Below are 22879 nucleotides of genomic sequence, written 5' to 3'. Positions count from 1 at the left end.
CACAAAAGCCAAGCAATACAAGACACACTCATGAAATGAATAAATTGCCAGCTATCGATGTAAAGGAGGTATTTAGAAAATAAATAACAGAAATCAGTTTAAAATATATGAATGATGGTGAAAAATTTGACAAATTCTAGGTTGAGACAGTTTGACTAGGGCACTCACGTTAGTGAACCACGGATGTCGCTGTATCTCTCAGTGAACACTAGAGGTCGCTGTATTTCTCTGAGCTGTGGCGTATGACGCTTCACTCGCTCTAATACGGAATCCCCAATCATCATCATCTCCAGTCACACAGACAGCGTTGGGCCGCAAGCTCGTACAGTTCGACGTTAGAAACGGACACAGGTAAGAATGAATGTCTTTTATATACCTGTCAGCCACCCCGGTTAGGCTGGAAAATAGACGGAGATATTTGTCTTTTATGGAGAAAGAAGGCAAACGTTTTTGTGCTGTTACAAACGACTTAATAAATAACGTTAGGTGGCCATTTTACATCAATATCTCAAAAGCTTCGCCGTTTTAGAGCAGTAGGTTCATGGCAAGTCTTGTTTGTCTTTATTTTTAGGTTATATTTTAATGTCAGTTGTTTATTTGGCCGTAATATGGCTTTTAATTGTTCTCCTCAGCGGCAGTTTACCAGGGTACCTGAAGCTAGCGAACTGCTACCTAGCATTGCTAATGTATTGATACTGTTTAGACAAATTCTACGTTAAAATAGGCATGACATTAACACACGTTGTATATTTAAGATGTTAACATGCTCTTCTTGATCAAGTCTATTATGGAGACCTAAAGCTGATGCCGACTGAAGAATGAACAGACATTTGCACACAGTCACATGAATTCTGCTGTCTCAGATGCCTACCTAGACAACATTGTTGGGCCAAAATGCTGTTTTCTAGATAGGCAGCTCAGGAGTTTTTTAGAGACTGCCATACCCAGAATTGGTTTTATTGTGATGTTTCGTAAACCTCATGTGCCAGTGTATGGTATGTTTCCTTCTGAAATTAGAAAGATTTTCCATGAGGATGGTTTATGTATCATGCTAATTTTGGCAAAGGCGTCATCAGATGTCAAAAAAAGATCAGTAGATGCAGTACATGAATTGTTTTTCAACCGAAACTGTCGTGATAGTCTTGTAGATGTGAGTTTTTTGTACTAAACAAAAAAGAATTGCTTTTGTCACGTATAATCTATGCTATGTTCAAAGTTATGATGAATAAGCTGACAGGTACAGAAAAGTATTCAGTGTCTAATGCCTGTCTGAGTCAAGTGGCTTCATTAACGTTTGTCTTGAATCAGTCATAGTATAAGCTTGATTCAACCCACAATTTATGGGCCAAAAGTGAAAATTCGGTCGTTGATTACTCCCTCTCATGTCTTTCCATACTTGAATGACTTTTCTTTTTCTTCTGTGGAGCTCAAAAGAAGTGGGGGGGGGATTAGATGGGTAAAGGGTAAGATGGGGGGGGGGGGTTCCATATAATGGAAGCTAATAGTAATCAAAACTGTTTGGTTACCAACATTTTTCAAAATATCTCCTTTTGTGTTCCACAGAAGAAAGGAAGTGATTCTGTGTGATTTGCTTTTACCTTAGATGGTTTAAAGTGCTTTTGGGTTGTACTCGAACTGTAATTGTTGGGATTTTGACAACTTACAGATCACATGTTTGATTTCATGGAAATATCCCACTGATGAATGTGGGTCAGAAAGTCTAGCGTTGTTTTAGCTGAACTAATAAGATTATATGTGACCAGACTCAAGCAGTTTGACACTCACAAACTGTTTTCCCACAATGATCAGGTAAAGCACTTGAGTGTCACTGCCTTAAATGCACTGAAAATTATGGGTAATGAATGACCCACTTACAGAGGCTAATAGACAAGCTTGGACCCAGCATGTATTGTAAAGCTGTTTGTAGATGTGTGTTTTTGAGCAAGGGAGCATTAAAAGTCCTCTTCAACCGCCTGCATCTTTGATATGCGTCACCATAAGCTGGGCTGATCCTGGCGGTGTGACGCCACTCCAACTTGTTTATTTCCCCTGCTGTAAAACCTCTCACTCTCTGGGTCAGTGATTTAGCAGGGCTGGGTCAGTTGTGGGACTTTGCTTTTCTTGATTTACAATTTATCAGAACTTTGAGCATTTACATCTAAACATGACTTAATGTCTATCTGAATCCTCACAGCTGTATTTTATCACTCAGAGATGTTTTTAATGAACTTAGTCTCGTACATATATTGGTCAATGGAGTTAGTTCTGCTGGCTATAGAAACAGCTGTCTGTAAACAAGAAGCCTTTGCATTTCCCACATCATTTTCTCTATTAATAACCCAGCTAAACCCAATCCTGCTGGTCACATGTTTTGATGCACCAGCGCTCTTGCTTCTCTGACATGTGGCATCTCGAACATCACAACACGTAAACAATGACCAGCAAGATTCATATCTTCTGCACCACAACACACAGCAGTCAGACACGCAGCTAAATATAACACTGACCCAACACTTGTCACTTCACATGAGCTCTGGAATGATGCTTAGTTTCCCATGAGTCTCCTATTAGGTTTGCTTTTTCTCCTAAAGGGTAAGGTCATGGATTTTCAACCAGCATTGTATTGTTACAGTTTCTCAGCATCAGTAGTAAATGAACAATGTGTATTATGTTTCCATGTAACCTACACCAAGATATGCTCATTTGTTTGTCAGCTAACGTCATTTTACGTCATCCAACAGATTTTTAACAGCTCCAGGGAAGACTACAGATTGTACTTCCACATTTTTATATCCCCGCTCAAGGATAGTCTGATGTGTATTAAGGGCGTTTAAGTTTTTCTATCTTTTTTTGCCACAGAGTTTTCTCTAGTCTTGTAACACCAATTAAAAAAACTTTTAAACTTAAACTATTATTTAAAGCTCATCTTGCCAGCGATGAATTACCTCTTTAAATATGAAAACAAGTACTTAAGTTCCTTTTTATCTTTTTTTTTTTTTCCTCTTGGTTCTTGCTTTTGTATTTAGCAAAAGGATAAGCTAGTTCTGCCCTGTTTAACACCTGTAAATGCTGCTTGCAATACTGCATGTCAATTCATAACTTCATGCATAACCTGTTGTTATTATTATATCTATCGTAATGAAAATAATATTCCCTGTTTTATGGTTATTTTCATGTTGCACCCTTTTAAAATGGCAGTAAGTGTGGTTATTTAATTTCAAACCTGATTTGTTTGCTCTTCCAGATACCGTGCTGAAGTGTTTGGACTGTGCTGTAACCCTAGATCAGCCTGCAGCACCATCTGTGAAGTGTAGCGGTACTCTGATCCTCTCTGAATGCTCTCCAGCATGGTGGACTACATGTGAAGCAGCAGTGTTCTGGAACAGAACGGGGAGAAAAGAGGATTTATCTGACACGAGCAGACCGGCACAGAGACAATGTCATCCAACAGGGGCCAGAACACCCACGGGCTCAAACAGATTGGGCTGGACCAGATTTGGGATGACCTGAGATCAGGAATACAGCAGGTCTATACACGCCAGAGCATGGCTAAGGCACGCTACATGGAACTCTATACGTATCTTACCAGGCACTGCGGAATGAATGGGGATTAATGGGGGCAGCAGCTGTGGCCTGCACACTGAAAGGCTTTGTCTTTTTAGGTGTTACCATGTGTGTGGATTTTGCGCTTGTAATGAGAATAAGACCTTGGCTTATGAGGAAAACGCTTTGAATGGTTTGGGTTGCTGTAGTATACATTGCATTGCTTGTTTCATTGATGGTTTTATATTTCTATGAATGATAATTATGTGCTATTCGAAAGTACATCAACTTTTTCTCACTCATTGTGTAAGTTCTGAAGCTGGGATTTATAAATTCAACTCGTGCCTGAAAGTTTGCTTGATTCAATTTCATGGTCGAAATCCAGTCATTTCAATGGGAGACGGTGCAGTCGGGACTTTCGTATAAATGGTGAGAATTTCCTTGTGAAGATTTTGCTTGATCGCGCGAATTAATCTTATTGATCAACAGAAAGCTGCTTGGTTTGAAAGCAACTTCTGTGTGCGCTGTGTTTAAATACATCACTACACTATTGACAATAGACAATCTTTTTTGCATTATGTGGGGTGATAATTATTTGTTCTTTAATATTACAGAACATTAAATCATTGAGTGGAATATGCTATTTTAAGTGCGTTATACGGGTGCATCTCAGAAAATTAGAATATGGTGAATTTTTTTCTTGTAACTTATTTAAAAAAGTGAATTTTTATTCATTACATGTAAAGTAAAACACTTAAAGTTGTTGTTTTTTTATTTTGATGATTAGAGCTTACAGCTAATGAAAGTCAAAAATCAGTTTCTCAAAATATTAGAATATTTACATTTGAGTTTCAATAAATGACCATCTCTACAGTATAAATTCTGGGTATCTCTTGTTCTTTGAAACCACAATAATGGGGAAGACTGCTGACTTGGCGATGGTCCAGAAGACGATCATTGACACCCTCCACAAAGAGGGTAAGTCACAGAGGGTCATTACTGAAAGGGATGGCTGTTCAAGGAGTGCTGTGTCAAAGCATATTAAATGCAAAGTTGACTGGAAGGAAGAATTTGGGTAGGAAAAGGTGCACAAGCAACAGGGATGACTGCAAGCTTGAGAATACTGTCAATCAAAGCCGATTCGAACACATGTGAGAGCTTCACAAGAAGTGGACTGAAGCTGGAGTCAGTGCATCAAGAGTCACCACGCTCAGACATCTTCAGGAAAAGGGCTACCAAGCCACTTCTGAAACAGAGACATCATCAGAAGCATCTTACCTGGGCTGTGGAGAAAAAGAACTGGACTGTTGCTCAGTGCTCCAAAGTTCTATTTTCAGATTAAAGTAAATTTTGCTTTTCATTTGGAAATCAAGGTCTGGAGGTAGACTGAAGAGGCACAGAATCGAAGCTGCTTGAAGTCCAGTGTGAAGTTTCTGAAGTCAGTGATGACTTGGGGTGCCGTGACATCTGCTGGTGTTGGTCCATTGTGTTTTATCAAGTCCGAAGTCAATGCAGCCGTCTACCAGGAGATTTTAGAGCACTTTATGCTTCCATCTGCTGACAAGCTTTATGGAGATGCTGATTTCCTTTTCCAGCAGGACTTTAGCACCTGCCCACAGTGCCAAAACCACTTCCAGGTGCTTTGATGACCATGATATTACTGTGCTTGATTGGCCAGCCAACATGCCTGATCTGAACCCCATATGGAATCTATGGGATATTTTCAAGAGAAAGATGCGAAACAGTCGATACAACAATCCAGACGAGCTGAAGGCTCAATAGTGCCTCAGCAGTGACACAGGCTGATCGCTCCCATGCCTCACCTCACTGATGCTGGAATTTGTGCTAAAGGAGCCCCGACCAAGTTTTGAGTGCATAAATGAACATACTTTAAAAAACTTGAACTTTTCTGTTTTGCAAATCCTTTTTTTGATTGATCTTAGGAAATATAATATTTTGAGAAACTGATTTTTGACTTTCATTAGCTGTAAGCTCTAATCATAAAAATTAAAATTAAAAAACTTTAGAAGTGTTTTACTTTACATGTAATGAATCTAAAATATATGAAATGTTCACTTTTTGAAATGTTACAAGAAAAAAAGAACTTTTTCACCATATTCAAATTTTCTGAGATGCACCTGTATAGCAATTTATTTTTATTTTTTTTAATTGATTGCATATTATAGCTTTAGCTGGCCTGTTCATTAAGAAAAAAAAACCGAACAAATAAACCATTAAATCAGTTAAAATTAGGTCTCAATTAACTAAAAATTTTAATCAAATAAATTGCATGTATGGCAATTAATACTGATTTAATACTGATTCAGTGCAAGTGCCCAGGATTTGTGTCAGATAAACATAATCCAGAAAAAATTTATTATTTATTCAAAATTACTTTGCCGACAAATGGTCAATTTTTAGCATAAATGTTTACTTGACGAGAAAACCCCCCAAATTAAGATCATTCAGAGACTTTAGAAGTCAGTCCATTTTTTACTTTTTAATATCAATATGAAATAATTACATTATTTGTTGAGTAAATTGTGAATTACAAAACAATGTAAAATGAAAGTGCATGGTGTTATTAATTTTATTTGGCCCTTTTATAATCTCAGGCATCTCTCCCAGCCCATGTGTGTTCTGCTTTATAGCTCATCAAAGCAGTTTTTGTCTGGGAAATGAAACCTTTGACAAGGACCTTTGTCTGCATTCAGATTTGCAGTTTTGCATTTCACCCACTTGTGCCACATCATACACAGGGGCGTAATTGCTCAGAGTTTCGTCTGCCACCCACAGCTGTCATTCTCCTCTGCATTTCCAGTAATGCGTTTTCTTTGTCTGCGTGTGGCCCTGTGTGTAACCAAGGAACTTTCTGCTGTTGTTGCAGGTTTCTTTAGCGCTGATCACTGAATCTCAGCATGTAGTTTGTAGTGTCAGAGTACTGTCATTGCAACACAGTGGAGCTCACAGTTAGTGGTAAAGGTGTCATACTTGGCTCTCAGAAAAACTAATACACTAAAAAACAGAAATAGTTCTGGTAATCACAGTTCATGTGGTCACGACCTTTAAGCTACTGCATTGAGACATAACAGCTTGCAATAAACACACACCCATGTAGCGGGCATGTAATATTGTTAACTAACTTCCGTCTTGAGATATGTAAGAGCTTCTCTAGATGGCTTCTTGCATGTCAGAGTAGATCACTGTATTAAAACAGAACAGAAGTTTTCACAAGGGCTGTTGAAGGTACTGCTTCGTCTTGTTTAATATTGAGGAGCTGACTTTGGGATTTGAAGTTGGACGTTCTTGGAAAAAACAAGTACAAGTTTCTTTAAAGATTTGTTCTGTTTTCCCATAATTTTTTTCTTGTAGGATGTAGTGTGTCAGAACTGTCCACAAACTGTTATGGAAAAAGTTTTGTCTTCACTGTAGTAAAATAGATTGGAACTTCGTCTGAATTACATCAATGCTTAGCAAAGAAATGTGCACAGTCCACATAGGAGTTTGCATTCACGCTTTTCATATTAGATTCTGATGTGTTCAAGAACTCTCATAGGAGTAAATCCTCCTACGTGCCTATCTGACGCTATTAATCCACAGTATGCTTATTCATTTTTGTACTCTGATACAGCTACAAAGACAAAGCTACTTGGCATCTAAATCTGAAAGCATCATCATTATAGAATGGCATCCCATCAGTGTAAAAATGTGCCAATATGTCTGTTTTGTGTGCTGCCTGTCATCTTTTACTCATTTACAATCTTAAGACTTTAACCTACTGTTCAGACATGTGTATAACTACTGTACCAGCGTGCACCAATCCAACCAGGCCAGGGGTGCTGGCATCCCCCCCTCCAAACCCTCCAAGAAAACGACCACACCTGGCGGGGCACAGTTTGTCGGACTAGAACTCTACAAAAGACTGAAAGAGTTTCTGAGGAGCTACCTGACAAACCTTCTCAAGGTAAAATTCTACGGTGTGCTTATTGTTCAGGGTGCCATGATGCATTGGTGATCATATTGTTCTGGTGATTTTAAATTAGTATTTAAAGCAGACTGTTTGTTTGCACTGGCCATAACAGAAAAGGAAAAATTATATTAAATATTAAATAAATTATTAGCTATTGATATGGTTTGCTGTACTTGAATATTGAAAATTTTAATGAGGTAGCTTGATTTTTATTTTCTTCGCTAAAATGGGTAACGGTGTGAGTTGTTGTCACTTCTCCAGACCTCACTTCTCCTGTTTCTCTCCTCCATCTGTCTGTGTCTGGCAGGATGGAGAGGACCTGATGGATGAGAGCGTTCTGAAGTTCTACACGCAGCAGTGGGAGGACTATCGCTTCTCCAGTAAAGTGTTAAATGGGATCTGTGCTTACCTCAACAGACACTGGGTGCGCCGAGAGTGTGATGAGGGACGGAAAGGAATTTACGAAATCTACTCGGTACGAGAAACGGCACACGCCCCTGCCTGACTCATAGATTCCTGTTTTACATTTCCACGCATTGTGTTTGTAAAACGTGTATTAATGGCTATACTGTATTGTAGTTTAACTATATTTATTGCTCATAATAGCCACTGCACACCTGAGACCACTCATCAGCTGTATCTGGTGTGTGAATTAACACTAGCCCCAGGCCTTTTTGAGGGAGTTGATGACAACTGTTTCTTGACCAATGGGCTTGGTGCATTGGCACTAAATCATTAGTTGAGCATTAGTTGATCTTTTAAATTGGATTGGTTTACTGTGATGTATTCTGTTGATGAAACTATAATTAAATAATTTACTTAATTGTTTAATAATTATGATGATTATTTATAATTATAATTTGTTGTTAGTTTTATAGATGTTTTATTATTGTTGTTTTTTGTTGTTGGAATATTATTTAGATTTGTTTTATAGTAATGGTGGTAATTATTCATCATCATAAAAACAAATCTTATTACTTAATGAATATAGTCTTTTATCATATTGCAATTCTAAAAAAAAAAAAAAAAAAAAAAGGTAGTTTTATTAAAGCCTCATTGTCTTGTCTCATCACATAAAAACAGTAATCTAATAATTTCTAATAATGTTTCTCCTTCACAGCTTGCTTTGGTCACTTGGAGAGAGTGTTTATTTAGACCTCTAAACAAGCAGGCAAGTTATTTATTGGCAATTTATAACATTCCATTTGTAAGATATGTTTTTTTCATTTTCATCAGACATTAAATACCCTGTCTTTTCTTTTGTATAGGTGACAAATGCTGTGTTAAAACTCATTGAGAAGGAGAGAAATGGCGAGACTATTAACACCAGATTCATCAGTGGAGTGGTGCAGTCCTACGGTGAGTGTGGCAGTCCTACGGTGAGTGTGGTAGCCTTACATTTACATCTCTTTTATGCTGGCCTCTCAAAAACTAGCATAATTCATTATATTGTTAATTCCATCTGAGCCAGCTGTTGTCACTTAAGGATATTTTCAAATCTTGTCTGAGTTTGGGTTAAATAAACAGTGCTGTCTGGACCTTTGAAGCATCATGTTGTGATTTGGTTTGTCTTTTCCAGTTGAATTGGGCTTGAATGAGGATGATGCATTTGTGAAGGGGCCGACATTATCAGTTTACAAGGAGTACTTTGAGACGCAGTTTTTGGCTGACACAGAGCGCTTCTATACACGGGAAAGCACAGAGTTCCTCCAGCAAAACCCTGTTACTGAATACATGAAAAAGGTAAACTAGAGTTCAGATTCAAGTCTGACATTATAAGATAAATTGCATTGCATTTTATGGGAAATTTGGTTTTATTACATTAAGTGTACATTTCTTATTATGAGTGCAGGCAGAGGCACGGTTGCTGGAGGAGCAGCGGAGGGTGCAGGTGTATCTCCATGAGAGCACACAAGACGAGCTGGCTCGCAAGTGTGAGCAGGTCCTCATCGAGAAACACCTGGAGATCTTCCACACAGAGTTCCAGAACCTTCTAGACGCTGATAAGAATGAAGGTCAGTCAGTGCTGCAATGTCACCTTCATTCAGGCAATATCTAAGATTTCAAACACACATAACACACTCAGTTTGACAGGTAATACATGTTCTGTATAATTACAGATCTCGGTCGGATGTACAACCTTGTTTCCCGGATCACGGACGGATTGGGTGAGCTCAAGAAACTCTTGGAGTCCCACATTCATAATCAAGGGCTGGCTGCCATCGAGAAGTGTGGAGATTCAGCACTCAATGTGAGTCCTGGTGTTACAACATAAAGCCACAGTGACTGTGTGGACACAATATTTTCGGGCTGTAGCAGCTGCTGTGGAGAGGAGTTCAAAATAAGCCCTCACTTCAATTTATAACAGGTCTATTCTTTCCATGACAATATGACAATAGTTATTTGTCTAACTGGGGTTTTGCCTAAATTCTCTTTCATCTGACTATACACATTATTGTGTTTCAAAGACAGGACTCAACTTCGCTTTATGCTATTCAGTATTCAGTAGAAATCCAAGTACCCCTTTGTCAAAGCCAAACCAGAAATATTTAACTCTATTAATACTGGATATCTTTTTTTTCATCTTTGTGCATGTTTTCCTGTATCTCTGTTCGATTCAGTTCCTGTAACATCTTAATTTGATCACAGCTTGATCTGCCACTGCTTGTTTTCCAGGATCCCAAAATCTATGTGCAAACAATCTTGGATGTTCACAAGAAATACAATGCTCTCGTCATGTCTGCATTCAATAATGATGCTGGGTTTGTGGCAGCACTCGATAAGGTTTGTGATCTATATTAAAGGTCAGTTTTGTTGGTTTTGAGCTATAGTGTATATTTATAGCGCTGGTGTAACTTTCACTCTGCCTCTCTCCAGGCCTGTGGAAGATTCATTAATAATAATGCGGTAACGAGGATGGCGCAGTCCTCCAGCAAATCTCCTGAGCTTCTGGCCAGATACTGCGACTCCTTACTGAAGAAGAGGTGAATTGTCTTATTCATATTCCCATCCTTGATCTGTTTACATGTGAATCTGACAATGAAATCTAGTGAATGTCTGGAACATTTTTACAAACACATCAGTTTGTTTTAGGATTTGAGGCTTGAATCTTTGAATGCAATAAAAAGAAGCTGCTTTAGGATTTAAAGGGCACCTATTATGCCCATTTTTACAAGATGTAATATTGGTCTTGGGTGTCCCCAGAATGCGTTTGTGAAGTTTCAGCTCAAAATACCCCACAGATCATTTAATATAACGTGAATATAATTTAATTATAACATGGAAAATGTGATTTTTGAAGGAGTCTAAAAAAAAGAGCTGTTTTAGTGTGTGTCACTTTAAATGCAAATGAGCAGCATATTCCCGCCCCGTCTTCAGAGGAGGGCATAGCATATACATTTCTGCTTTGCATACCTACAGCAATAAACAGCCGGTAGAAGCAACATGACTGAGAGCGAGAGAACCGGTGTTCAGCCATGCATGTATGAACCGGAGTCAGACACAGATGAAGGAGAGACTCTGGCAGAAGAAACACCTAAAGAATGAACCCGGACGTCTTGGAATGGTTATTTTATATATTTATGTACTTGTAGAGTTTCCACAGCTCATTTGCAATGACAGATGAGCAACACGCATACACAAATACTTTGAAAACGTTCACTATGCGCTTTAATAAAACGACGCACACACAAACGGAAACTATGGTAATGCTGGGCTGTCAGTCAGCGGCCACGGGCTGGGCCTGAGCAGTGTGACGTCACACTGCTCAGATAATCAGTGTGATTCTAATGAGACTGATTTGGCTTAATAGGGATTGGGTGGATTTGTATCATTGTAGGATGGTTGTGTTCACACACTGCCAACACACATTTATTTCCAAACACCATGTAAAAGTGGATTTTGCATAATAGGTGCCCTTTAAAAGAAACTTGTGAATGAAAACTGCATTAGCAAGACTCTGTAAAATTCCACCAAAAAATAATCCATTGCATGAGCTCAAAAGATGAAATTTGACATTATAAATGTCTAGGAAAGCTTGTGTTTGCTTTTAATGTTTAGCAAGTGTTTAGGAATCTTCATAACACAGATGATTTAATGGAGTGTGTGTTTCATTTAGTTCAAAGAATCCAGAGGAGGCTGAGCTAGAAGATACTCTCAACCAAGTGGTGAGTTTCACTGTACTCCACTGAGATTAAAGGTCAGATGTTAAAAGTTCCTTCACGTGTTAGGGAACTATTACTTGAATTCATAACACTTTTAACAGTTCATGTTTGCTCCATTTATTAAAGGGTTAGTTCACCCAAAAATGAAAATTCGGTCATTAATTACTCACCCTCATGTCGTTCCACCCCGAAAGACCTTCGTTCATCTTCAGAACACAAGTTACGTTCAGCATGCGCGCCCTGTCTACTCAGCATAAACAATGCTGATTACGTTCTGGAGTACTCTCCAAAATGGCGGAAGACGGTTACTCGGGTAGAAGAATTGTTGAGTATATTGTTATTATTGTTTTCTTTGCACACAAAAAGTATTCTCGTAGCTTTGTAAAATTACAGTTGAACCCCTGATGTCACATGGACTATTTTACCGATGTCCTTGCTACGTTTCTGTGCGTTGATCGTGGTAATATCCTTGCTGTCTATGGGGTCAGAGAGCTCTTGGATGCCATCAAAAATATCTTAATTTGTTTTCTGAAAATGAACGGTCTTACGGGTTTGGAACAATATGAGGGAGAGTAATTAATGACAGAATTTTCACACAGATTTTTTTGGGGTGAACTATCCCTCTAATGTTTTGTTGTTAACTACTGCCATATCAAGTCAGTTTTTTTTTCCCCAGATTCTGTTTTTTCCCCCAAATTTTGTTTTCCATATGCAGTGGGGAAAAAAATTATTTGATCCCCTGCTGATTTTGTACGTTTGCCCACTGGCAAAGAAATAAGTCTACAATTTTAATGGTAGGTTTATTTGAACAGTGAGAGACAGAATAACAACAACAACAAAAAACAGAAAACGCATTTCAAAAAAGTTATAAATTGATTTTTATTTTAATGTCAAATAAGTATTTGATCCCCTAACAATCAGCAAGATTTCTGGCTCCCAGGTGTCTTTTATACAGGTATGGAGCTGAGATTAGGAGCACTCTCTTAAAGGGAGCAAATGAAAGAAACGCAAAATAACTGTCAATCTCCCTCGGTCTGGGGCTCCATGCAAGATGTCACCTCGTGGCGTTTCAATGATCATGAGAACGGTGAGGAATCAGCCCTGAACTACACAGGAGGATCTTGTCAATGATCTCAAGGCAACTGGGACCATAGTCCCCAAGAAAACAATTGGTAACACACTACGCCGTGAAGGACTGAAATACTGAAGCGCCCGCAAGGTCCCCTGCTCAAGAAATCACATGTACAGGTCCATCTGAAGTTTGCCAATGATTCAGAGGAGAACTGGGTGAAAGTGTTGTGGTCAGATGAGACCAAAATCCAGCTCTTTGGCATCAATTCAACTCGCCATGTTTGGAGGAGGAGGAATGCTGCCTATGACCCCAAGAACACCATCCCCACTGTCAAACATGGAGGTGGAAACATTGTGCTTTGGGGGTGTTTTTCTACTAAGGGTACAGGACAACTGCTCCGCATCAAAGGGACGATGGACAGGGCCATGTACTGTCAGGGCCAGGGTATTGAAAATGGGTCGTGGATGGGTATTCCAGCATGACAATGATCCAAAACACACGGCCAAGGCAACAAAGGAGTGGCTCAAGAAGAAGCACATTAAGGTCCTGGAGTGGCCTAGCCAGTCTCCAGACCTTGATCCCATAGAAAATCAGTGGTTACAAGAAACGTCTGACCTCTGTGATTGCCAACAAGGGTTTTGCCACCAAGTACTAAATCATGTTTTGAGAAGGGGTCAAATTTATATTATGCATATATTAAAATGCAAATCAATTTATAACTTTTTTGAAATGTGTTTTTCTGGATTTTTTGTTATTCTGTCTCTCACTGTTCAAATAAACCTACGATTAAAATTATAGACTAATGATCATTTCTTTGCCAGTGGGCAAACGTACAAAATCAGCAGGGGATCAAATAATGTTTTTCCCCCACTGTATACATGTACGTCTCAAAAAATTTGAATATCATGAAAAAGGTCAATATTTTGTCACTCATTTCAAAAGTAAAACCCATATATTATATAGATTCATTACACATAGTGAAATATTTCAAGCCTTTCTTTCTTGAAATTTTGATGATTATGGCTTGCAGATAATGAAAACCCAACATTCGATGTCTCAGAAAATTAGGATATTACATAAGATCAATAAAAAAAGATATTTTAAACAGAAATGTCAGGCTTCTGAAAAGTATGTTCATTTCTATGCACTCAATACTTGGTTGGGCCTCCTTTTGCATGAATTACTGCATCAATGCGGCGTGGCATGGAGGCAATCAGCCTGTGGCACTGCTCAGGTGTAATGGAAGCCCAGGTTGCTTTGATAGCGGCCTTCAGGTCATCTGCATTGTTGGGTCTGGTGTCTCTCATCTTCCTCTTGACAATACCCCAGATTCTCTATGGGGTTCAGGTCAGGCGAGTTTGCTGGCCAATCAAGCACAGTAACACCATGGTCATTGAACCAGCTTTTGGTACCTTTGTCGGTGTAGGGAGGTGCCAAGTCCTGCTGGAAAATGAAAACAGCATCTCCATAAAGCTTGTCAGCAGAAGGAAGCATGAAGCATGAAAATTTCCTGGTAGATGGCTGCGTTGACTGTGGACTTCAGAAAACACAGTGGACCAACACCAGCAGATGACATGGCAGCCCAAATCATCTCTGACTGTGGAAACTTCACACTGGACTTCAAGCAACATGGATTCTGTGCCTCTCCACTCTTCCTCCAGACTCTGGGACCTTGATTTCCAAATGAAATGCAAAATTTACTTTCATCTGAAAAGAGGACTTTGGACCACTGAGCAACAGTCCAGTTCTTTTTCTCCACAGCCCAGGTAAGACGCTTCTGACATTGTTTCTGTTTCTGAAGTGGCTTGGTAGCCCTTTTCCTGAAGACGTCTGAGCGTGGTGACTCTTGATGCACTGACTCCAGCTTCAGTCCACTCCTTGTGAAGCTCTCACAAGTGTTTGAATCCGCTTTGCTTGACAGTATTCTCAAGCTTGCGGTCATCCCTGTTGCTTGTGCACCTTTTCCTACCCAAATTCTTCCTTCCAGTCAACTTTGCATTTAATATGCTTTGATACAGCACTCTGTAAACAGCCACACCTTTCAGTAATGACCCTCTGTGACTTACCCTCTTTGTGGAGGGCATCAGTGTTCGTCTTCTGGATCATTGCCAAGTCAGCAGTCTTTGTGGTGGCTTTTGCCGGTGCTCTGAGGAATCATTCTCAATGTCTTGGGGTTTTGATGACAGAAGAGAATTTATTATCATTTAGACAATAAGGCCGAGACAGCTCTGCAAAGCAAATCTCCAGAATCTTTTTCTGCATTCTCTTTTATACAGTTTTTTTTCTCTCTAGGCGTGTTCAATACATTGTATACATGTTTGTCATGGGACCACGATGTAGTCAGGAGGTCTTAATTTTATGTTCTGTGAAAATAAGGGCCCCATTATATATTTTGACTAAAGGAAAAACAGGACATGTCTGCACTTCTCATACAAATTTCTATACACGCAGGCAAATACACATGATTATAATAGTAGAATATGTTGATATATATAAATGGCTATATTCACATTGATTACTCAAATAATTTATATTTAGATTAATAAAACACTTTGTCATCTTCCCCATTATTGTGGTTTCAAAGAACAAGAGATACCTGGAATTTATACTGTAGGGATGTCATTAATTGAAACCTATTTTTTTTTAATTGACTACATATTATAGCTTTAGCTGGCCTGTTCATTAAGAAAAAAAGAACGAACAAATAAACAATTAAACCAGTTAAAATTAGGTCTCAATTAACTAAACATTTTAATCAAATAAATTGCATGTATGGCAATTAATTAAATAAACCGGTCAACTGATTTAAGACTGATTCAGGGTTCACAATATTCAAATTGTTTGAGCTGTACCTGTATATTTTCCACATATCAAATAGACCACAGAAAATCAAAGTTGTTGATTTTAAATAAATAAATATATATTATACATTATTATTTCTAATTATATATGTCTTTATATGAAGAACTTTGATTTTCTGTGCTCTTTTTGATGACACTTTTATCAAATTAAATGCTTGTGAAGTGACTCGGAGCAGCTCTGGAGATGAAGTTCATGTGTAGTGTCTTCATATGAAGTGAAAAGATAGCTTGCTTGAGACAAGCAGCGCATACAGACTACACAGAACAGTCTTTTTAGTGATTAATAATCACAGACACTAGTCCTAATTTCTTTAATTTTGATTTAGTAATTGAGAACTTAACAAATTCTGTGTTAAGACCAGTTCACACCGCATCAGCAGACACTGACAAATGGCAACAGACAAATTGGTCGGGTTTTGCCAGATCAGTGTGTTACCCTGTTAGCGTTTGGTTGATGCTTGTTTTCATTAATTGGCATTTGTCAAATCTTGGAATGCCTGAGAAGTGACGTACTGTAATCTGGTGACTGTCAGCGTTGGTCTGTGTCTGTCGGTGAAGTGTGAATTTGTCCTTCAGTCAGTTTAATTTTTTGTTTTACTGACTTCTGTGATTCCGTTTGTTTCTCCGCATCAAAGAAATTGTAGGGCCCTAGTTAATCTGACTAATACTGGAGTTATGCTTGGTGTACTTACTGTGCATTATAGGATTTATAATCCGTATATGGATTTCTATCCGTAGCTCAAAGTATGCAACATTAGTGTTGGTTCAGCGTGCCGTGCGCCATCCGGTTGTCATCTTGGAAATTATATGGTAACACTTTAATTTGTGTCCTTGTTACACGTTACATGTACTTACTATTATAATAACAATAAGTTATGCATAATTGCATGCAAGTAACCTTAAAACAAATCCTAATCCTGACCCTAAGTACATGTAGTTAATTAATATTACTCAGTACTTAAATGTATAATTACACTGTAACAAGGACACCTTAAAGTGTAACCGAATATCCAAATCTGACCTCAGAAGATACGGAGGGTAGTCCGGACTGCTGAGCGAATCATTGGTACAACCCTCCCCACTCTCCAAGAACTGTACTTATCCAGAGTGAGCAAAAGGGCTGGTAAAATCACTCTGGACCCCTCACATCCAGCACACTCCCTCTTTGAACTGTTACCGTCTGGTCGACGCTACAGAGCTCTGAGCACCAGAACGACCAGACACAGGAACAGTTTCTTCCCTCAGGCAATCCATCTCATGATCTTGAACTCTTAACAATAAACATGAAACACACAACACTATCATACTTTTTGTTTTATTTTACACACATACTTATTACGTTTCAAATTTGCACCTAACATACCTGTACATACTGAATTGTCTATTTTGTATATTGTGTTTGTGCTATTTGGCACATTGTCCATTTTGGTATATTTGTACATTATTTATTTTATTTTTATCTGTGTCCTGTCCTGTTGTATCATTCTGTTGCACTGTGGAGCTACTGTCACTAAAACAAATTCCTCGTATGTGCAAGCATACCTGGCAATAAAGCTCATTCTGATTCTGATATAGTTATTTGACATTTCCATTCTTGTATCATCCAATTTCTTTTTTTACATTTTGCATAATCCAAATTGTGCAAAAAAGATTGTGGTTGATTATTGCTTTCATTTACTTTTTGTTATGAAAGGCACATGCCATATTCTATCCAGCCTGTGCACTTTATGGATACCGTAAATTACTAAAAGTCAGTCAGTTCATGTCGTGTCAATGTGTGACTGATAATAAGATTCTACAACATCCTTCATCGTCAGATGGTGGTTTTCAAGTATATTGAGGATAAAGACGTGTTCCAGAAGTTCTATGCCAAGATGCTGGCCAAAAGACTGGTGCACCAGAACAGTGCCAGCGACGACGCCGAGGCCAGCATGATCTCCAAACTGAAGGTCTGTGCGCTTGTTTAGTGAAAATGGCTCACTTTACTGCTCTTCTTTTATTTTTAATAGATGCTTAACACCGTTTTTTTTTCTTCTGCTTCTGTCCTCCCTCAGCAAGCATGTGGTTTTGAGTACACCTCCAAACTACAGCGCATGTTCCAGGACATCGGTGTCAGCAAAGACTTGAATGAGCAATTCAAAAAGCACCTTTCCAACTCTGAGCCTTTGGACTGTAAGAGCTCCACACTCCTCCTGTTGGTCGTGTTTAGAGTGTTTTTATAATATAGCATGCATGCGGTCATTACCGATGAATAAAATCTGGCTCCATCTGTCTCGCAGTGGATTTCAGTATCCAGGTTCTGAGCTCTGGCTCGTGGCCGTTCCAACAGTCTTGCACGTTCGCTTTACCATCTGAGGTGAGATACTCAGACGCTTAACCCTGTAATTTTCCAAGCCCTTCACACCCTTCCACGAGCCGAGAATGTGTGATTACACTTCCAGTTGATGATTGTTTTCCAACGCCTTTGTTTTTCACAGTTGGAGCGGAGTTACCAAAGATTTACAGCTTTTTATGGAAGTAGACACAGCGGGCGGAAGTTGACATGGCTTTACCACCTATCCAAAGGGGAGCTGGTCACCAACTGCTTCAAGAACAGATACACTCTGCAGGTTTGTCTCTTCATGGCTGCATCATGTCAGTGGTAATTCATAGAAGGTAAGGCTATAGGACTCAAGTGTCAGCATGTGTTTGTGTGTCGTGTCCCTGCAGGCTTCCACCTTCCAGATGGCCATCCTGCTCCAGTTCAACACAGAGAACAGCTACAACGTCCAGCAACTGGCCGACAGCACACAGATCAAAACAGTGAGTGCCGTTCCATTGCTTTATAACCCCATCTCATTCACATAAATCAACCAGTAAACTTTGTTCTCCATTTTATATGAAATTCATACTTAGAATAAAAAGAAACAGAAACAGCTATCACATTTATGTGAAGTCCCACTGGTTAAAAATCCCTTAAAGTATTTATATGAGAAGTATTCATGATCTAACCCTTTAGGCTCTGCTGGAAGTCCTTTAGCTAATTTGGTGTTCCCGGTCAAGAATACCCATTGTTTTAAATATTGTGTGTCAATCTCTCATCATGCTATATGTGACCCTGGAGCACAAAACCAGTCATAAGTAGCACGGGTATATTTGTAGCAATAGCCAACAATACATTGTATGGGTCAAAATTATCGGTTTTTCTTTTATGCCAAAAATCATAAGGATATTAAGTAAAGATCATGTTCCATCAAGATATTTTGTAAATTTCCTACTGTAAATATCAACTTAATTTTTGATTAGTAATATGCATTGCTAAGAACTTCATTTGGACAACTTTAAAGGCGATTTTCTCAGTATTTAGATTTTCCAATAGTTGTATCTCGGCCAAAATATTGTCCAATCCAAACAAACCATACATCAATAGAAAGCTTATTTATTCAGTTTTCAGATGAGGTATAACTCTCAAACTTATTTTCTTTCAGTTCGCACAGGTTTTGTATTTCCTTTTGGAACTGACTGATCCTAGGCCACATTGATTTGAGCTTATGCTCAGTTTTTCAAAAAGGAAATACAAAACCTGTGCTAAATGTAAAAGTAGTAGATACAGAGATTGAATCCAACATTTGTTAATAATACAGCATAAATGTATAAACTATATGTGCTAATAATAAGTAAGTTTTATATTTATAAGCTATACATTTATTGTCCTCATTTGTAGGTCGCTTTGGATAAAAGTGTCTGCTAAATGTAAACGTAAATTATTAAAAGGAAAGTAATTTATGACCAGGAACACCACAAGTGTAACGAGGTGGGAAAATAAACCCACTTAAAAAAGTACAAAAAATAAACACTTATGAATAAAGTCAGTTTTAGTCCAATGCGATAACATTAACTAGCATTTTCAGAAAAAAATAAAATCCTCAGCGTGAGGTTTAACATCAGATTAAATATAGATTATTTTTGGTCCACTTGAATTATCCAAAACATGCTGATGTAAGTATCAGTCTGAATATTACTTTAACACGTTGCTAAAATGACTTTTTACAGTGTTTTGTTTTTTAATAAAATTCAACTTTTAAATTGTTTTTTTCAGGATATTTTGGTTCAGGTCTTGCAAATCCTGTTGAAATCAAAGTTGCTGGTAAGCGTTGAGAACTAGTTACTTATAGGACCCTATAAATGTCTTTCAACATCAGTGCTATTTATATTATATTTGCTCTGTGTGTTAAATTCTCACATTGGAAGTAATTTGATTACATTCTTGATTCAAAATCATGAGCGTGAATCACCAAATTAGACTTGATTAAATTTCCATATTTGCTCTGTGTGTGCTTACAGTTTCCATGCGATTCCCTTAATTGTTCACATTTCTGTTTAAACATGTTTTTGCGAATAATTTTATATTAATAATGCAATTATAAAATCTAAAGATGCAGACATTCCTTGTTTTTATATATATATAGTTTCCTTTTTGTAGGTCTTGGAGGATGAGAATGCAAACATTGATGAAATGGATTTCAAGCCTGATACATTAATCAAACTTTTCCTGGGCTACAAGAAGTAAATGCATTTCTTACTGCTTCATCTGCACAGTATACACTAACAATCAACACAGAAAACATTTTGAATATTGTTAGATATGTATTTTTGTCATCTACACTGGTCTTTGTCTCTGTGTGCAGTAAGAAGTTACGGGTGAATATCAATGTGCCAATGAAGACAGAGCAGAAACAAGAGCAGGAGACGACACACAAGAACATTGAGGAAGACAGGAAGCTCCTCATACAGGTATTAAAAATAAACTATAGCAGTCCCTTGAAGTTGAAATAAAATATCATTTTGAATCTACCTGTTTTGTTGTGTTGTGTGCAGGCAGCTATCGTGAGAATCATGAAGATGAGGAAAGTTTTAAAGCACCAGCAGCTTTTGGCAGAAGTGCTGAACCAACTTTCCTCACGATTCAAACCTCGTGTTCCTGTCATCAAGGTTACAGAACTGCAGCTCTCTGCAATTGAATACTTATGAAGCATTCATTTGAAATATTGAAATTATTATTTTTTTCCCCTCTCTCTTTTTCCAGAAATGCATTGACATTTTGATAGAGAAGGAATACCTGGAACGTGTGGATGGGGAAAAAGACACTTACAGTTACTTGGCATAACAATGTCCTTTGAAGTTTGACGATATTTGTCTCAAGTTTTGAGGAAAATCAACACAGAGGATCCTCTCATAAAGATCTCAAGTCATTGTTGCCGAGTTGGACAATGTGACACTGGACTTTTCCCTTTAAACCCAGACTGCTAAAGCGGCCAGTCTTTGTCTTTAAGCCCTTAAGCTGCTCAGGATTGCCATTTACTTTTTAATGTGTAAATACTGGACATTGAACTATACTCATAGTGGGACCCAGAGTCAGGGTTGCATGCTATTGCCTATAATGATGAAAATACAAAACGCTGATTTAAATTAATTGTAATTGAGTTTTGAAAAACTGACAGATTAAAAAAAAAAAAAGGCTGTCGGTTGCAGACAGAAATACCTATAACTACGAGGAGACGTTTCAGCAGCACGCTGAGCATAATCATGTCTGACTGGCTGTTTAGAGTTGCATTATTACCAGCCACGAGAACACCATTTGTATAGTGCAGTTCATTTTATAAATGTCATGAATAAACTTAATTTTTCTTTATGCTTTCTAGGTTCTCTTATATACTTGCTATGAATTTCTATCTTAAACAGTACAGCAGACAATTATTTTCAATGTTTATTTTATCACGTTTAACAAGTCCCTGTAAACAATTGAACAGCACCTTGTAATCGGAGGCATGGAGATGGAGTGGTCAAAAACCCTCAGGAAAGAAAGTAGAAACAAGAAGTTCAGAGGAGAAATAAAAAGATCAAGCTCCTAAGTAACTCCCTAATATTCACTAAACAAATCACAGCAAATGATAGCCATCAATAAATTATAAAACTTGTTTACATGCATAAAATAAATAGGGACATCTGGAGTCAAGCCTGGTATTATTGCTTTGATTTTACAGTATCCCACATTCAGAAAAAAGTGATTGTTTTCACTTAACCAGGGACAAAAACAGCACCTTAATCCAATCTCTTTACATTTAGTGACATCTAAAGTTCATAGCTGCAACTGTCTGGATAAACAGTACAAAATGTACAGTGAGGAATGAAGAGTTACCTGATTCCACTCCATTTGAAACCTTTGTTCATGCATACAACAATTCGAGTACACCATTCAATATTTTAGGAAATCTAATTCAAGAAACCATTCAGTGTTCTTTAAACGTGTCAAGGCACCGCAATAATATGATACTGAGTCTACCCTCCTTACATAAATCACCAAGTTGTTTTAACAGCAAGTGTGCATTGACACACTTGAAAATGCATTTAATACCTCTGCAACATGGTTCTGGAGAGATTAACATGCAAAGCAGTGGCTTTGGTTTCCACAATGAACAAACGTTAAAACGGTGGGGACTGCACGGTATATCTTTTTGCATTACAAACTTACAGCCGGTTTAAACGTGAAATTTGGTCCAAGGTATAGAGGAAACTCTAAATTTAAACCAAAAAAAAAAAATACAATCCAGATACAAAACAATGGCCCATTATAAAATGGCTCTGTACTAAAACCTAAACTGTAAACATGACAGAATGTTCAAGTTACTATAGAAAGTATATCCCAGAGTAAGCCTGTTGGTCGAGTTAAAAGAAAAATATCACCGTTAAAAACTTTTCAAATAGATGCCCCTGTCCTATAAAACTGTATTGGAAATGCATGTGGAGAGAGAATTCCTGAAGAGTGTAAGGCATTTGTTAAAGGAGGTAGATGGCTTTATGGAATTTCCATTTCACGTTCAATACCTACGTATTTCAGAGCGTCGGCTTGACTGTATCTAAAAGAGATGTGTAAACATCAGGTTAGATGATTCAAAAGCCCTTCTCAAAGAAAGAAAACACCTCTACATATTTTTTTTTTACCTGTAGTCAAAGAACAGTTCCTCTCCAGTCTGTATGGCTCTCTTAGCAAATATGCCAATCCTGTGATCCCCATTAACCATCATCACTGTGAGGACAGACAGGAAGAGATCATGACATCACATTTTACACACAAAATCCTTTTAGTACAAGATTCTGAGTGACTTACCCTTTGCATAGCAGTTGGGGTTCACAGAGTGGTTAGCAAACCTGATCTTGTTTCCTTTCCTAGTTGCATCAACAACAAAATCTGTGGGTGAAAGGTGGGAGGTTGTCAGCTAGTGAGGGGGCA

The 22879-nt window shown here is 38.1% G+C and overlaps 2 protein-coding genes across 6 annotated transcripts in view; one reads left to right on the top strand and one right to left on the bottom strand.

The window, feature by feature from the left end:
• The first annotated feature begins 252 nt into the window (after window positions 1–252).
• cul1b (cullin 1b) lies at window positions 253–22290 on the top strand. Of its 4 annotated transcripts, none has more exons than XR_013783630.1 (22): window positions 253–351; window positions 3245–3577; window positions 7330–7507; window positions 7821–7988; window positions 8634–8684; window positions 8782–8872; window positions 9093–9256; window positions 9366–9528; window positions 9634–9764; window positions 10190–10297; window positions 10391–10497; window positions 11631–11679; window positions 17427–17558; window positions 17664–17781; window positions 17889–17965; window positions 18087–18218; window positions 18291–18411; window positions 19688–19735; window positions 20058–20154; window positions 20277–20382; window positions 20467–20580; window positions 20675–22290. XR_013783630.1 is itself a non-coding variant. In XM_079406072.1 (22 exons), the coding sequence occupies exons 2-22, from the start codon at window positions 3438–3440 to the stop codon at window positions 20753–20755; spliced, it is 2334 nt and encodes a 777-aa protein (XP_079262198.1). In that variant the 5' UTR covers window positions 253–351; window positions 3245–3437; the 3' UTR covers window positions 20756–22283. The 4 variants fall into 4 exon arrangements, 1 of the variants encoding a protein (XP_079262198.1); XR_013783631.1 differs by having other exon boundaries at window positions 20072–20154; window positions 20675–22289; XR_013783632.1 differs by having other exon boundaries at window positions 18319–18411; window positions 20675–22287.
• Window positions 21350–22879, bottom strand: part of LOC306862956 (histone-lysine N-methyltransferase EZH2-like) — an 18038-nt gene continuing 16508 nt past the window's right edge. Inside the window, exons 18-21 of one of the 2 annotated variants that reach the window (XM_079406070.1) lie at window positions 22757–22837; window positions 22591–22675; window positions 22478–22505; window positions 21350–22404 (exon numbers count right to left, since the gene is read on the bottom strand). In XM_079406070.1, the coding sequence (XP_079262196.1) occupies window positions 22315–22404; window positions 22478–22505; window positions 22591–22675; window positions 22757–22837 (284 nt within the window). In that variant the 3' untranslated portion in view covers window positions 21350–22314. Of the gene's footprint in view, window positions 22506–22590; window positions 22676–22756; window positions 22838–22879 lie in introns of both variants that reach the window. The other variant, XM_079406071.1, reaches the window with a different exon arrangement.

This window comes from Barbus barbus, assembly GCF_936440315.1.
Source record: "Barbus barbus genome assembly, chromosome: 44".
Classification (NCBI taxonomy): domain Eukaryota; kingdom Metazoa; phylum Chordata; class Actinopteri; order Cypriniformes; family Cyprinidae; genus Barbus; species Barbus barbus.
This window is presented reverse-complemented; position numbering and strand designations above follow the sequence as displayed.

Bases quoted from the DNA above. Each gene is read 5' to 3' on its own strand.
- cul1b (XM_079406072.1), top strand. From the start codon at position 3,438: ATGTCATCCAACAGGGGCCAGAACACCCACGGGCTCAAACAGATTGGG. The intron at 8,685-8,781 runs GCAAGTTATTTA...TCTTTTGTATAG, and splicing joins TTAGACCTCTAAACAAGCAG to GTGACAAATGCTGTGTTAAA. The intron at 20,383-20,466 runs GTATTAAAAATA...TGTTGTGTGCAG, and splicing joins ACAGGAAGCTCCTCATACAG to GCAGCTATCGTGAGAATCAT.